The 16893-nt window shown below is 31.0% G+C and overlaps 1 protein-coding gene across 1 annotated transcript; it reads left to right on the top strand.

Moving 5' to 3' along the window:
• Nucleotides 1-8113: 8113 nt before the first annotated feature.
• On the top strand, nt 8114-12631 carry LOC139840052 (hydroxyacylglutathione hydrolase 2, mitochondrial-like). Its single transcript, XM_071830277.1, has 8 exons — nt 8114-8255; nt 9036-9218; nt 9377-9580; nt 10104-10227; nt 10717-10817; nt 11445-11519; nt 11965-12063; nt 12257-12631. The coding sequence occupies exons 1-8, from the start codon at nt 8196-8198 to the stop codon at nt 12401-12403; spliced, it is 993 nt and encodes a 330-aa protein (XP_071686378.1). The 5' UTR covers nt 8114-8195; the 3' UTR covers nt 12404-12631.
• Nucleotides 12632-16893: the final 4262 nt, after the last annotated feature.

Genomic DNA, 16893 nt, shown 5'->3' on the forward strand with positions numbered 1-16893 from the left:
TATGTATACTAATAATATCTTGAAATAATACAGAGCAAATATATATATATATATATATATGTAAATCGATTGAGAGAGTTTAGAGAAATATATTTTTAAGTTTCTATGAAATAATGAAACCTATTGAATTTTATTTATAATAGATTTTTGAATTATTAAAGTGAATTATTAAAGTTAAAGTAAAGTAAAAGTAAAGTAAAGGTAAAGTTAAAGTATAGTAAAAGTATAAAAACTATGTATGTATAATACGCGTATAAATATATATTATATTAATTTAAATCGTTATATATATTTAATGAAATAAAATATAAATATCGTTATATTTATTATACTGGTTAAGTAATGAGTTGTCAAAAGTGATTCTAGATATTTATAAAAGTTATATACGTTTTAATAATAAAGTTCTTTTTAAACTGAAAACGTTTTTGTACGTTTGAAAATAGATTAATAGAATATTATGGAAACCAATTCTCCACTAGCTTTTGTCTAACTTTCGTAAATGACACTTTTTATTTTTATTTATAAATAGCTTTACAAATTATTCCGAATATCATTAAGAGGAATAGATTTTTCAAATCATAGTGGACCTCTCAACAGAGACTTGTAATCATAATTCAATGTTTCTGATAATTCAATCATTTAATATATATTTTTTTTAATTTCGTCAATAATCATATTGAAACAAATACGTTCATATAAAGCATTATACTTTTAAATACTTTGTTGACATTTTCAATTTATAACATATACACATATACATACATATTCATATATGTTCATTTAATGGTTCGTGAATCATTGGAATTTGGTCGAGGTTTAAATGAATGTATAAACATAGTTTAAAATCCTTGAGATTTAACTTAACAAACATTGCTTATCGTGTCAGAAAAATATAAAGATAAAGTTTAAATTTAGTCGGAAATTTCCGGGTCATCACAGTACCTACCCGTTAAAGAAATTTCGTCCCCGAAATTTGATAGAGGTCGTTATGGCTAACAATGAGAATGTTATTATGACGATTATGAAGTTTTATCATGTCTAAGAAGTATGGATAAAATAATTCGATTACTCAAAGCGCATGAGGGAAGTTATCGTAAATGAAGGAAATAAGATTATAGTGATTCGTCATATCTTTTGACGTCATCACAATTGATCTCCGAATTTAAAGAAAATCTTTATAATCTATGTTGGATTTGATGCTTCGGTGATTAAGGAGATTATGATTCTCTTTGAATTAATACGATAATCCATCTTGATTTCTCCGTCGGGTATTTCACTATAAATCCACCTCCTTCGTTTCCTTACAACTCACACCTTCTATTCTTTCTCCCTCAACTCATATTTTAAAGTATTTGTCAATATGCTTCATCCAGTACTGATTCTCGATATACTCCTCACTTTCATATCTGTCGTTCTTCTTTTTCATCTGCCTCCGGAAGAATCTATTTACTTCTGCTATACTCTCGGTTTTATAGTATTTTTAGTTCTTCCGTGTCTTTATATTGCTATATGCATCGATATATACGGTTTATAATTTTTGGGTGGTTGTTGGATTTTATATCTTCCCTTATATTTCAAAGCCCCTGCTTTTGTCTCCTATAATCATTGACATCCACAGTTAATGCTCCCTTCTATTTGCTGCGATTTATACTCCAATTTCTATTTTGGAGTTTTGTCCTTTTGTTTCTTCTTCTTGCGATTAAGCAACGTTTGTAATGGTCCAGTATTCGCAGATATGAATTTCAGAATGAACATAGTTAATGTTCTAAGAAGGAAATGGTAATGGCACGATCTTGATTTGTTAATTTACCAGAATACCCTGAAAAGACCGAATCATCAAGAAAATATATTCTTGATATTTTTAGAGAATAAAATAGAATACAAGAGTCGTGTAACATGGAACATGATGACGGCATGGTCTGTGAATCGTCATGTCCCATTAGAAACTCAGCATGACTTACTGTAATATAATCACGTTGATCAAGTGTCATTATATTATACTAACTCATGCTTCAGTTCCCAACACTACTTCAAAACATTCATAATTTAAACTCGAAAGTTTATAGAATATAGAAACTAATAGTTTCTTATATGATGTAACACTGATAGCGCAAAGAGATAAATGACTTCAGATAAGATTAGTTGTGAAAATATCTTCAGAAATATCGCGGATATTTATAATGAAAGATATGATAATATCTTAGAATTTCTAATATTGATGGATGATGATGAAGATTTGTCTGTAAAGGTTTAGAATAAAGAGTAAGGTATTCGTTAATGACTTTAGCAGGCACTGAATCATTTGGATTCTTTGAAGGCAAATTTAGTCTTTGTGATTTGTCCACAGCCTCCTTCATAGTCTGTTCAATCCGTTTTCCATTTCCAAACCTTCTCTTTTTCTCAGCTTTACCACCTTACTATTCTTTGTCATCAAACTTTTTACTGTTAAGATCGTTTACAGTTTTTGATGCTTCGTCAGCATTTCAAGAACTACTTTGCAGTTCAAAATATTTTTCAGAACTTCACATTCAAAGTATGTAAGTCCAGGAGATAGACGTTTTACGTACACATATAACTGTTGGTGTAGACATGCTGCGAGATTTCAAAATACTGGTTACTATTTTTCGATGATTCGTATGAAAATTCTCGTTACAAGATGCGAATGAGTAAATGATGTGATTTCAATAAATATAATGATTTTCCGAAAAGTCAAAGATAATTGAAGTTGTTGGTAAGTTTATTGCTAAGGTGGCGAGATATGAAAGGTCCCCAGTAACGATGACGAAAGGGCAACGTATCTATCGAGGTTATAGTAAGACTAGTTCGACTGAAAAGTCGAAGTTGACTTGCTGGAGCTGTGACAAAACTGTCTACTTTGAAAAGGAATTGAAAAGTCATTTTAACTAATAAATGCCAAAGGGTCTGACACGGATACGCGTCGAACTATGACTTTGGCTTCGAGAGCTTTTTAGGTACATAAATGTGGGTAATATGTGGTTGGATCATCATCTCGATTGTTCATTGTTTGAAGTGTCTTCGAAAACTTCGGAGAGTTTGAACACAGTTTGTAATCGTTAATATACATATGATGTTCTACCACGGTTTTAAAGTCAAAGTATAGCTTTGAAAGATGTAGGAATCTAAGAGTGATGTCTTCTGTTAAATCATGACTTGGATTTTGATTTGTCAAAATCAGAATGCGTAATCAAATTTGGGTGAGAATGGTTGTTTTGATTTCTATACAAGAATGTATATTGTTGTGAGATTTTGGGAGTATAGTTGATGATTTGCTTAATCAGATTCGAAAAATGTAATATATTAATTGTGAATTTATATATCTCTCGGGTATTACCTACCCGTTAAAAAAAATTTCACAATTAATATTTTGTACAACAGAATTTTATTACAGTCTTTATGAAAATATATATGTGCATATTTTCTTCAGATGTAACATAGATTTAATGAGTTAATATTAAATTAAACTCATTTGATTTACGGTTGAAACTAGAACTGAATAATCCCTAAAGACTTTAGAAATTACATAACTTTTACGGAGTATTTATTCAATAAAATTGAAATTATGAATTAATACTTCGTTATTTGTTGGTTTTTGTAACCCTTGCACCATATTCTCTAAAGCCACTACTCGAGCGCGAAGCTCGTTGACTTCTTCTATTACACCGGGGTGATTGTCGGTTCGGACGAGCGGATAAATAAAATCTAGAATTTGATGTAGTATATAATTGTGACGAGATACTCTGAAAATGAGAGAGAAAATGGTGTTTCGGACCGGTTCGCCGGTAAGTGCTTCAGGTTCATTGCCAAGAGGGCAATGTGGTGGATGGAAGGGATCACCTTCTTCTTGTCTCCAATTATTGAGGAGGCTACGAACCTATCCCCAATTTATCCAGAATAGATGATGGCTAATTGGTTGATCCATTCCGGTCACACTGCTTTCGGAGCTTGAGTGGGATTCCATATCGGAATTCGAGGGACTTGAACTAATGACGAATTCCATTTAGTTCGATTGAATAAAGAATTTTTCGATATGAAATGATTTTTCGGCTATCGGGTGGTATTCTAATTACATAGAATATCTATATATATAGCGCAAAAGATTTCGTAGATTATGGAGGAAATTACGGGATATGTCAGGCAAAGTTTACAGTAACAGATACGCTAAGATATGAATTTTGTCTATACATTATTCATGCAATCAATGCAGTAAGACGTGTCTAGACTAAGAATGATAAGCAGGCAATTTCCGACAAAAATGATAAGCAAAACTTTTGACATGCAGACACGGTCGAAGTCCAGGCTCATTAATGCATCCTAACGACTATCAGTTAGACACACTAATACAGACCTGGTTCGCTAAGACCACTGCTCTGATACCAACTGAAAGGACCCGTTCATATACATTATAAACGATTCACATTAGTTGATTACATCGCGAGGTATTTTGAGCTCTATATGATACATTTTACAAATATTGCATTCGTTTTTAAAAGACAAACTTTCTTTACAACGAAAGTTGACGGCATGCACACCATTTCATAATACATCCAACTATAATTGACATAATAATAATCTTGATGAACTCAATGACTCGAATGCAACGTCTTTCAAAATATGCCATGAATGACTCCAAGTAATATCCTTAAAATGAGCTAATGCACAGCGGAAGATTTCTTTAATACCTGAGAATAAACATGCTTTAAAGTGTCAACCAAAAGGTTGGTGAGTTCATAGGTTTATCATAACAATCATTTCAATATATTAATAGACCACAAGATTTCCGTTTATAAATATATGTACACTCGCAATTGTATAAGAGTATTCTATAAATTGTAGGCACCCGGTAACAAGCCTTAACGTTCATGTTTTACCCTCTGAAGTACACCAGATCAGGTGTGTTTAATATAACCTCGAAGTACTAAAGCATCCCATAGTCAGGATGGGGTTTGTCAGGCCCAATAGATCTATCTTTAGGATTCGCGCCTACCGTACATAGACAAGTAGTTTAATGTTACCAAGCTAAGGGTATATTTCTGGTTTAAACCCACGTAGAATTAGTTTTAGTACTTGTGTCTATTTCGTAAAACATTTATAAAACAGCGCATGTATTCTCAGCCCAAAAATATATATTGCAAAAGCAATTAAAAAGGGAGCAAATGAAACTCACCATACTGTATTTCGTAGTAAAAATACATATAACGTCATTTAACAAGTGTAAGGTTGGCCTCGGATTCACGAACCTATATTAATTATATATATTTATATGTTGGTCAATATTTGTCTAACAATTTTTGGTCAAGTCATAGTGTACCACAATCCTAATGCTCGAGACTAATATGCAAAAGTCAACAAAAGTCAACTTGACCCAAAATGACTTCTAAAATTTATACGTGTTTATTATATAACTTAACTATAGTCGTTTTATATATTTAAATATATTTATTAGATTTTATAATAATAAAAGTCATTTATTAATAAAAATTTATATTAACGTTTATATATGATAAAATATACTTTTATATATCTTAAGTAGTAAAATTTATAAAGTTCACTTAATATCTTAAATCTATAGTGGTAAGTATTATTAATGTAATTATATTACGCGTGGTGAAAAATATCTTTGTATCCCCTATTTATTTGATAAAATAATATTGATCATAATAATAATAAGTAAAAGTTGTATTATTTTGTAATAATAATTATTATTATTCTATAACAATATTTATATTTAATAAAAATGTTATTATGATAAAATGATAATACTAACATAATAGTAATAATGATATTTTATAATAACAATGATATTTCTATTAAAATAATAACGAAGATAGTAATAATAATCATTTTAACAATAATACTAAAATTCAGTTGACTATAACTTCAAATCAGTTCATCGAAACCATTCGATATCTAAATGAAAAGTTCTTAATTTTTTTCGCTAGCTTTCCAATGACATGCATATCATATACCCTATCTCAGTAGCATATGTATCTAATTCAGGATTCAACAAACCTATCTAAGGATAATATCGAATGTACAAGCATGCATAATCCTATATACTCTAGCACTAGTCAGGGATACACTATTGATATATAAAAGTTAAGTTATGAGTGCTCACGTATCAATATTGAGATTCAATATTGCAGGAAAGTACGTAGACGCAACGGAGATGATAAACACTAGATTGACCTCACGAGCATACCCATGAACCATACCCATCACCTCCATAGCTATAACCCATAATTTCCTTAGCTTCGACTCATTCAAAAAACTATTTTGAAATCACTCGGACATCACTCCGTCGTAATATTTTATGTATACTAATAATATCTTGAAATAATACAGAGCAAATATATATATATATATGTAAATCGATTGAGAGAGTTTAGAGAAATATATTTTTAAGTTTCTATGAAATAATGAAACCTATTGAATTCTATTTATAATAGATTTTTGAATTATTAAAGTGAATTATTAAAGTTAAAGTAAAGTAAAAGTAAAGTAAAGGTAAAGTTAAAGTATAGTAAAAGTATAAAAACTATGTATGTATAATACGCGTATAAATATATATAATATTAATTTAAATCGTTATATATATTTAATGAAATAAAATATAAATATCGTTATATTTATTATACTGGTTAAGTAATGAGTTGTCAAAAGTGATTCTAGATATTTATAAAAGTTATATACGTTTTAATAATAAAGTTCTTTTTAAACTGAAAACGTTTTTGTACGTTTGAAAATAGATTAATAGAATATTATGGAAACCAATTCTCCACTAGCTTTTGTCTAACTTTCGTAAATGACACTTTTTATTTTTATTTATAAATAGCTTTACAAATTATTCCGAATATCATTAAGAGGAATAGATTTTTCAAATCATAGTGGACCTCTCAACAGAGACTTGTAATCATAATTCAATGTTTCTGATAATTCAATCATTTAATATATTTTTTTTTAATTTCGTCAATAATCATATTGAAACAAATACGTTCATATAAAGCATTATACTTTTAAATACTTTGTTGACATTTTCAATTTATAACATATACACATATACATACATATTCATATATGTTCATTTAATGGTTCGTGAATAATTGGAATTTGGTCGAGGTTTAAATGAATGTATAAACATAGTTTAAAATCCTTGAGATTTAACTTAACAAACATTGCTTATCGTGTCAGAAAAATATAAAGATAAAGTTTAAATTTAGTCGGAAATTTCCGGGTCGTCACAACTTTTCTGTTACAGACTAATCCTAAAAATTAATTTTAATTATTAATATTACAGAAGGGTATAAATGAAAGAGGAAGGAAAACCACATCCTACTAATTTGGTAATATTGTTGAGATAGGAATCTTGGAGCTTTTATCTCATGCCTTCCCTTTAAAATAAAATGACAATCAATATTATCTCTTATGGTTAAATGTTAATTGTTTAATATCATTTTAGGTGTTTGATGAAATGTTCAGCTGACGAGTTTCTTAGTCAGACTCTGTAGTTCCACGGGTCATTAAACTAAATAACTTTAGCATTTACGTTCACTTAATACCTAAAACATATTATTAAACTATTTCGTTTAAACAAACCCGTAGTTCCACGGGTCATTTCACTAGTATTTTCCTATAATATAAAGGATCACACACACGACATGGTTAGACCACCCCCTATGGTTAGTTACCCGCCCATTACCCGCTCATTACCCGTAACTAACCATAGGCACCACTTAGTTACCCGCGTTAGTTAACCGCTTTCACCATAGATTTAACGGAAGAGTTATAGGAATTGCGGGTCCCAGTGTTTTTTATTGTTGGACTTGATGCTTTATTGCTTGTACGTTGTATATTAAGAGGAGTATTGTTTTAGCCATGATAGGGAGTGTTTAGTTATGAGTTAGTTATAGGATATTGGTGTTGATGTGACGCTGATGTGAAAGGTTAAGAGGATGAATAGTTTAGTTACGATAGGGGAGTAGCCTTATATGATGCCCTAGAGTTGTAGATATGTAAAAAAGTGAAAAGAAAACGCGTGGAAGGTATAGTTGTGAAAGCACTTATGTAAACCCATACCCGTTTATTGTTGTATCAAAATCAAAATACATTATATTTCTCTCTCTTCTTGTTGTTAGTGTATTGCTTTCATTACAAAAAGCAAAATTCGCACAATAAAAATGCAAATGCTTTGTAGATCATTCCTACCTTCTGCCGTCTCTGCACTCCCTCCTACTGAGGTTTCTCCCTTTTTGATCTCACTAGGTTTTCACTATTTGTTACTATATGTCAATTCACTATCTGATTGATTTAAATTGCGGTTTTCACTAGTGTTATATGTCAATTATGTGTTAGATATACGCGGATTGTATATTCTCCGACGCTATTATCGTCATTGAGGTTTATTGATTTAGTTACTGTTTATAGCGGATTATACCTTTAGGTCATTATGATTTTGTGAATTATTGATTTGTTATTGTGGAACGATGAATTTGGGGATTTGTGTGGAATATGTATGATACTTGAGATGTGAATTTAGATAGATATATGTTTAGTTGAGTGACGTGTTGTCTTGTTAGGGTTAGGGCGTATGTTGAATTTTTTGGGCATTTAGCTAAACTGATACTGTATATAGTATATTGTGTGTTGATCAGGGTAAAAAAAAAAAACTGAAATATCAGGAGCCTTTGTCAAAATTGGAAGAAAAAGTAAAGATGAGTCAACCAAATAAAAAATTTGCCTAATCAGGACAATGTTTGGGAAAAATAGTTAACTTACTTTATATCTTTTGTTTTAGTTATTATATAGAGTTAGGTCAACAATACAGCTTGCTCATATGTACTAGGGGTACTAAATGAGGGAATATTGGAATATAATCATCCTGATGCCAATATTATGATAGCGTGACAGAGAGGTATTTTATAATTTATGTATTGATGTGTACATTGTGCTTTGTCAAAGTTCATATTGTATCACAGCTTTTAATAGATAACACGTAGATTTTTTGTTTAATGTGTCAGGCGAGAAGGATGGTCCGTGCATTGCCAGGTATAAGACAACTCAGCCTTCGAAAGAATCTTATGTACGGGTTTATGCAGTTGTTTTCGTTTCCGTTCAAAACCTTGCGAGGAGTCAGTCGATCTCTTGGTGTTTCTCATTTGTGTAGCATTTCTAATATGTCTTCATCATTGCAAATAGAATTGGTGAGTTTTCACTTCATTTATCTTCAGTTCCCAGATATTCGTTGTGTTTTATTTTCAGTTTAACTGAATCATGCAAACATAGTCACCCACTACCTTCTTTGTTGTCCTGTAGTTTTACCTTCGATGGTGTTAATAGTGTTTTATTGTGCCTATGTTAGGTACCATGTCTCAAGGACAATTATGCATATCTTTTGCATGATTTAGATACTGGGACTGTTGGAGTGGTTGATCCGTCTGAGTCTTCACCGATAATAGAGGTTTTGAGTAGGAACAATCGAAATCTGAATTACGTCTTGAATACTCATCATCATTATGATCACACAGGTGGTAATGTGGATTTGAAAGCAAGATATGGGGCAAAGGTGAGCCATTTATTATTTTGGTGCAATTTTCAGTATATATGTGATTAAACTTTCTGGTTAGTATAATACTACCTAATTTGCATAAATTATATATGTATATGTGTGTACTAAGTCATAGCTAAGACAAAGGGGGGTGTATGTGTAATTTTGTTGGTGGTGAAGTTGTTCTTCTGTGGTTGTATATTAATATTCTTTTGATTATTATTTTTTCAATAAGGTCATTTTGAAACTTGCGTATAGGTGGAACTAGATAATATGGGGAACTAGATAATAACAACATAAAATAAGAATTACTAGGCAATACTGCTATTTGTTGGTTGTGTTACCAATCCAATATTATTACTTAGTAAATTCATGGTGCCTTTTGTTGCGAGAATAATTGACGAATCTTAAACGAGAGTGCAAGAGAGACATTTGAATTGAGAACTACTACTCGAAGAGTGCTCAGAAAGGGAATAGTTATCTTATGCTTATTAGTGTCTTTTTTATTTTTATTTTTAATGATGTGTTTGTTATCTTTCAGGTAATTGGATCAAATATAGACAAGGAAAGAATTCCCGGCATTGATATCAGCTTGAATGATGGGGACACGTGGATGTTTGCAGGGCATGAGGTGCATGTTATTGCAACCCCGGGTCACACTAAAGGTTTTCTTCTAATTTGCTACTCATTTTTTTTTTTTTTTTTCAAGCTTTATACATTTAGATAGGCATCGTTTCATACTGAAACTTTTTCAGACAAAAGATATATATTGTCTCTCTAGATATTCTCCAAACCCATTTTTTCTACACCAGGTTACTGTTGAAATTTATGCGTCTTTGACTGTTGCGAACTACGATTATTTCCCCTGTGAACAAAACTATTACTTTGGGGTCATGAGCATAAGTAATACAGTACGGGATTCTCGAAGCATTTTGAAAAAATAATTACAAAAATGTTGAATTTTGTTGTTGATAGGGGATACTTTTTTGGATATAGACCAAGACCTAATTTTTGTATGTTGGTAATTGTTATAATGGATGTGTCAATGGTTGAAAAATTGGGATTATTGAAATAGGCAACCAAATCTTTCCAAAAATAGAAATAGAGGATAATTGACGTAACAAACTGTTAATTCTTTGGTTTTGTTCATGCAGGACATATCAGCTTTTATTTTCCGGCATCTGGGGTCATTTTCACTGGAGACACTTTATTCAGCTTATCATGTGGCAAACTATTCGAAGGAACACCTGAACAGGTAATCAAACTACACATTTAGTTGTAACTGATTGGCTTCCGATTTGAGGTGTTTAATTTAATAATTATTCAACTTCTTTACATATCAACACCTAAATCTTTTGCATATTTTTTTTGTTAAAATTTCCTGAAGAGGATTGATGTCTTTGTTGGTTATTACTAAATGTATGTGTTAGTGATTACATAACTCAAAGAAGAAAGACAATTGCATTAAAAATTCATTCATTGAAGGGTAATTGGAAAGCTTTAGAACCAAAAGTTGGTAGCGTACTGCATCTATGTGTATGTGTTAGTGATCAAATACTATGTACTACATGTATGCATTGTGATTGTATATACATTCCTTTCTGGCATCTTCATCCACTGTTTGAGCATATATCTTTAAAGTGGTATGTATTGATGAAAATTCCAAAGTTCGCTTTAGATGGATGACTTTTCTATCTCTGAGTTTTTATTATTTTTTAAGTGGTTTTCCTACTGATTTAATGTAGAACGATGCATGTTTTGGTACTCGCTTATGCTAGTTTACTATGTGCTTGCCAGTTACAGTTTATCTATTTTAACAATTTACTTGTGCTTTATATAACACAAGTATTAATTGTACAAGTTGTTCTTGTTTGTGTTTCAGATGTATACGTCCCTTGAGAAGTTATTATCGTTGCCAGAAGACACATCTATATATTGTGGTCATGAATATACATTGGTAAGTGCTGCTATTCTTTTATATAGATATGAAAATCTTGAACCATTTGCATACAAATGAGGCATATTGATAATATATCTCTAACGTGTAATATCGAAATATTTAGCTTAAAGTAATTGAGTCCAAAGTTATCTGAGTATATTCTTAATGCATACTAAATTAAATTAAATATTAAGTATTATTAAATATCAATATAATATGATTTTGGTAATTGTATTTGACACATTAAAGTATTATTATACATGTGTTTTCTTGGACAAATAGTGTTTTGGATTAACCTAAACCCAACTTACCAACATAACCTGTTTTAAACTATACCAGTGAGTTAATCATTCTGACTCAAACCACTTAATCTTACTACCTCCGTTATTGAAATACTTTTCACCATTCCTTACCATGTGGTCAGCAATCAAGCTTATTTTAACAATGAGAAGGTCATTTTCAGAGTAATTCAAAGTTTGCACTATCCATTGAACCTGGAAATGAAGAACTAAAGTCATATGCCGCAACTGTAGCCAATCTTCGGAAAAAGCACTTGCCTACGGTAATTTTGACCCACCTTTGAACTTTGTCATGCAATAACTTTGACTTGAACCTCATTCTTAACTTTTATATGATTATAATCGATTGAAATTCCTAAAGTTATCTACTTTTATTGCTTTTATAGAAGAGACCTGGGTTTTATTGGACCTTGATGTGAGTTTTAAGCATCTTTGACCATTGGTTTTGTGCTTCAGGTTCCAACCACCTTAAAGAAGGAAAAGTTATGCAATCCTTTTCTGCGTACTTCAAGTCAAGAAATACGTCGTTCGTTAAATATTCCAGCCAATGCGAGTGATGCAGAGGCATTGGGTGTGATCCGACAAGCCAAGGATAACTTTTAAATATTTTTTGTATACCTTTTGCTCCTGTCATGCACATAAGATTTAGGTCTAGCATCTTGGAAGATTGTTTTAGCAACTATACGCAGTGTTGGAGTTTCACAAAATTAAGAATGAATGATCACTTGGTCCTTGTATCTGTGTTCAATCTTCGGTGCAGAATATTTCCCTTGATGTCACATGCATAACCATTTGACCAGCCTATAATTTCATAATTCCTGGTTTTAAGCACTTTGTATTCCTTAAAGATAAAGTGTCTATCTTGATAACACCAAATTGCTTATATCAAGGATCCAAGATCAAGTATATTACCCGTAAGGTTTGTTAAATAGGGCGTGCACTTAACAACGAAATGATATTGTCATTCATGGTTGTTACTGTTAGACCATTTGTTACGAGGCAAATTTGTAGTTTTGAGGAGTTTTTTGGGTATTTTGATTGACGTAACAGTGTCAATTAATGGGTGTACTAGTGAGTGTCAAATTTATGTGGCAAAATATATTTGGAGTTGGAAGGAAACGAAAAAAATATTAAAACAACAATATGAAAATGAGGTGTCAAATATGATTGAAAGTCAAATCTTGGTTTTTTCATCATCCAATGTAGGGGGTTCATAATATCCGAATCCGTCAGCCGAATAATCCGAAAATCCGAAAGTATCCGAAAAATCGGATATCCGGATTTTCGGATATCCGATTTTTCGGATTCGGATTTCGGATGGCATTTATAAAAAATTCGAATATTCGGATATATCCGAATATCCGAAATTACATAAACTTTGTCACCTAACACAAATCTAAAAGGAATAAAAGGAGCGTTCTAGTTACCAAAAAGTAAAAACTTTAAATACCCCAGATCTAACGCTGCATTCTTGAGTATTTTTTTTTAAGGGAAAGGAAAGGAGATTAGGGGATAGTGTTCCAATTAACCATTCTTGAGTTTTTTTTACAAAAGAAAGGAAAGAATAGGGAAGGGGTTGGGGTGATAGTCCATGGGCTTTTTGTCTACATTCCTATCCGTCCAAAATTGAGAGGGTTTGAGCTGATAGCATGTCTTATATGTGTATAATGACTATTTTATCCACTACATTGTAACCCTATTATTTATTATTGTTTACGGTACCAACATTCTCCAACTTTCATACTGCCGCATAGTTCCAGTAGGTAACAGTAGCAGTAGGTGATTCAGGTACTCATACTATCTTTTGAAAGTCAACAACATAAGAGCATGCATGTGATTGTACTATATTAATATTACATTATATTATAATATATGTCACCATATGAGTATGTAATATGAATGACACGATGATGATTTATATTACAGAGTATATAACTAAATGACTTGTTCTTAAGTTCTTATAATAACAACAATCATAAAATCAATATTGTTATATCATTATAAATAAATAAATATTTAATATGTTTGTATCTTTCTAGTCTATTTGTACTTTTGCAGTAATATATATTCGTCTATATGTTCATTCTTTAGAATATAGTCTATATATGTGCTTTTACAAATCATTTGTAGTAGATTATATAGTTTAAATATTTTTACATGAAATATAATATTATAATATTATAATATGAACTATAATATTATAATATGTGGGCCATATTGAATAAAAGAGGTGTTTAGATTTGATAAATGGGTTGTAATGATGCAATGTTATTTACACATTGGTTTACTTTAATTGAATGCGTTATTAAAAATGTTTTCTCATTTTGTTACATGTTCAGAATTGCAATGGATGATAATCTATATTATATGGCTAAAAGTCAACATTTAGCAGCAATTCACTTGATTTGTCTAGTGGCAGCTCTAATTGCACATCGTAGGTTTTTTAATAGAAGTCGTTTGTGTAACAGGTACAGCTGCTGCAAAAGTAATTCATCACTACGAAAGTTTGCAACTTTTATTTTTTAAGGATAGAGCAACAGGTACAGCTGCTGCAACTGCAAAAGAGAGAACTAATCAACAAACTAAGGAGCCAATAACGGTAACTATTGATGATATTGACCAGTACGTTGAAACTAATGACATTGGTTTAGAGAACTTCGATACTATGGATGAAGTTAACCCTACATTAACCACACCACCATCAAATGGAAAGCTGCCAATTAAATCGAAAAGTAAGAAAAGGAAGCAAAAGAAGTTAGAGGAAGAAGAAGATTTTACATCGAAATTCTTGGGTACAATGACTAATGTTGCTGATGTTATCGATCGAAGTACAAAGGTATTGATTTAAATTACATTATATAATAATATTATTACTGTTATCAGTATTATTATATTATATTAATGTTTGACACTATATATCTATAATAAGGTAATGGAGAGTTCTCGTCCGCACGTTTATTCAGAGGCAGAAATCTATAAAGAACTAGAGTTTATGGGTATGGAAGATGACGATACTGAAAATGCATACCTTTTTTTGGTTGATCGTCCCGACAAGGTGCGAGCTCTATTTGGATGTCCTATTCATAAGCGTATGTCTATGTTGGCAAAAATGATGAGAGCGTAAAAGTGGAGGGTTTTTTATTTATATTCAGAGTTTTACGATCATATATTGTTTTTGTTTGGATTAAAATAGATTTTTGGAGTTTCATGCATTTTTTATTTATCTCTAGACTTAATTTATGGTTTATTAATTTGAATTTCAACCATTTTGCATACATGTATTTTATTTATTATTTACAATTAATTCTAATAATTGAAATGTATGAAAGGGTATAATTGTACAATTATATATTCTAATACTTTCCTTTCTTTTCCACTATAACTCAAGAATATAAATAACTAACTACTATCCTTTCCTTTCTTTTAGTATCCTTTCAACTCAAGAATTCTCATCAAATATTTTTTTATTACAATCCTTTCCATCTTTATTCTCCCTTCTCTTTTCCACCCCACTCCTTTCCACTTAAAAAAAACTCGAGAACACAGCGTAAAACTTAAAAAATCGGTGGGGTTTTTTCTACCTTCTTTTACAAGAACAACAACATTTGGTAGTAGAGGAATTTCTAGCAATGGAGAAACAAGAATATGCAATTGTTGATGCTTCCAAACTGCTACAAACAGCTTCTAATTTATCATTTGATACTGGTTCACTAACTATATATGATGAGTCTTTCTAATTTTAATTATTAAGTTTGCACTGACCTGCTTTCATTGTTATTCTAATTGTTAATTTTGCTAATCGATCGGAAGTTGTTTCGAAGAACTTTTCTGCTTTTTCCCCCCTTCGTGTTATAATAAAGTAGAATTCTATATATGTATATCCTCTTATTTGTTCTACCCATATTATTAAGTAATTACTCCGTAATATTTGTGTTAGTAGTTTAATAACTTTTCTTCAAATTTGTTGTTGAAATCAAGAGATACATATGAAATCCAATAAAAAGTTCGGATATTCGGATATCGGATGGCTAAATCCACTATCCGATTTTCCGGATATCTTCGGATATCCGATTTTGAACACCCCTAATCCAATGTACTCAACATGTGCTATAGGTACAACAACAACCATACCCAATCCCGCACAATGCGAGGTATGGGGGAGGTGAGCTGTAGACAATCCTTCCTCTATCCTAGAATAGAATAGAAGTCGTCTCTGTACTCACAAGTTGAGAAAAATCTTCACTCACCAGAAGAGAAAGTCATTCCTTTCTCTATTCCAGGATAGAGAGATTGCTATAGCTACGTAAGTTAATTTTTCCCGGTATAAAATTATGTGTTTTTTTGTTTTGTTTTATAAAAGGGTGTGTACAAAGTATCAAGCATGATTTAGATTACGAGTGAGATAAAACTGGAAATATTTACGATTTATTTACCAACACATTTAATTTGTTGTATGTTGCAACACTTTCTATTTTCAGTGAAGACATCTCAACCAACAAATATTACTCAATGAAGATAACATTAGAAAGATGCGAAATTTGAATGAAAAATCTTGCGCATAATAAAGAATTAGTGGTGTAAGTTGAATATGTCATAATAGGGTATCTTTTTTTTATGGTTTAGTGTAAAGGTGGATTATGTATGCTTTTTTTTTTTTTTTTTTTTTGTGTGTTGCATTAGTTTTTAGATGAATAAAAAAATGTGTTTTCTGTTGAATGTTATAACTATATGATGTGACGAAATTTTTGAGTATAGATGATCTGTATGTAATGTTTATAAATAGTAAATATGTTGCTCCATATAGGTTTTTGCTTGTGTGTTTTGGGCATGAATCATCCTGACTCATAGTTGGTCTTCTTGCATGTGGTGATTGTTTGTTTTTATTTTATATATTCTTTATATTCGTAAAAAGTAAAATATAATAACTTGAATTGACAACCAATGTTAACTAACATTTATATATCGGAACCGCCGAATTGACATCTGAAATCGTTCAACATGAAAACAAACGAAATCTTTAATTTCGTATGGAAAGAAAACGAACCACTTCTATTCTCGAATGTTACGGAGCGGTATATGAAGAATTTTTGGTT

Source organism: Rutidosis leptorrhynchoides, chromosome 4 (genome assembly GCF_046630445.1).
Source record: "Rutidosis leptorrhynchoides isolate AG116_Rl617_1_P2 chromosome 4, CSIRO_AGI_Rlap_v1, whole genome shotgun sequence".
In the NCBI taxonomy this organism is placed as follows: Eukaryota; Viridiplantae; Streptophyta; class Magnoliopsida; order Asterales; family Asteraceae; genus Rutidosis; species Rutidosis leptorrhynchoides.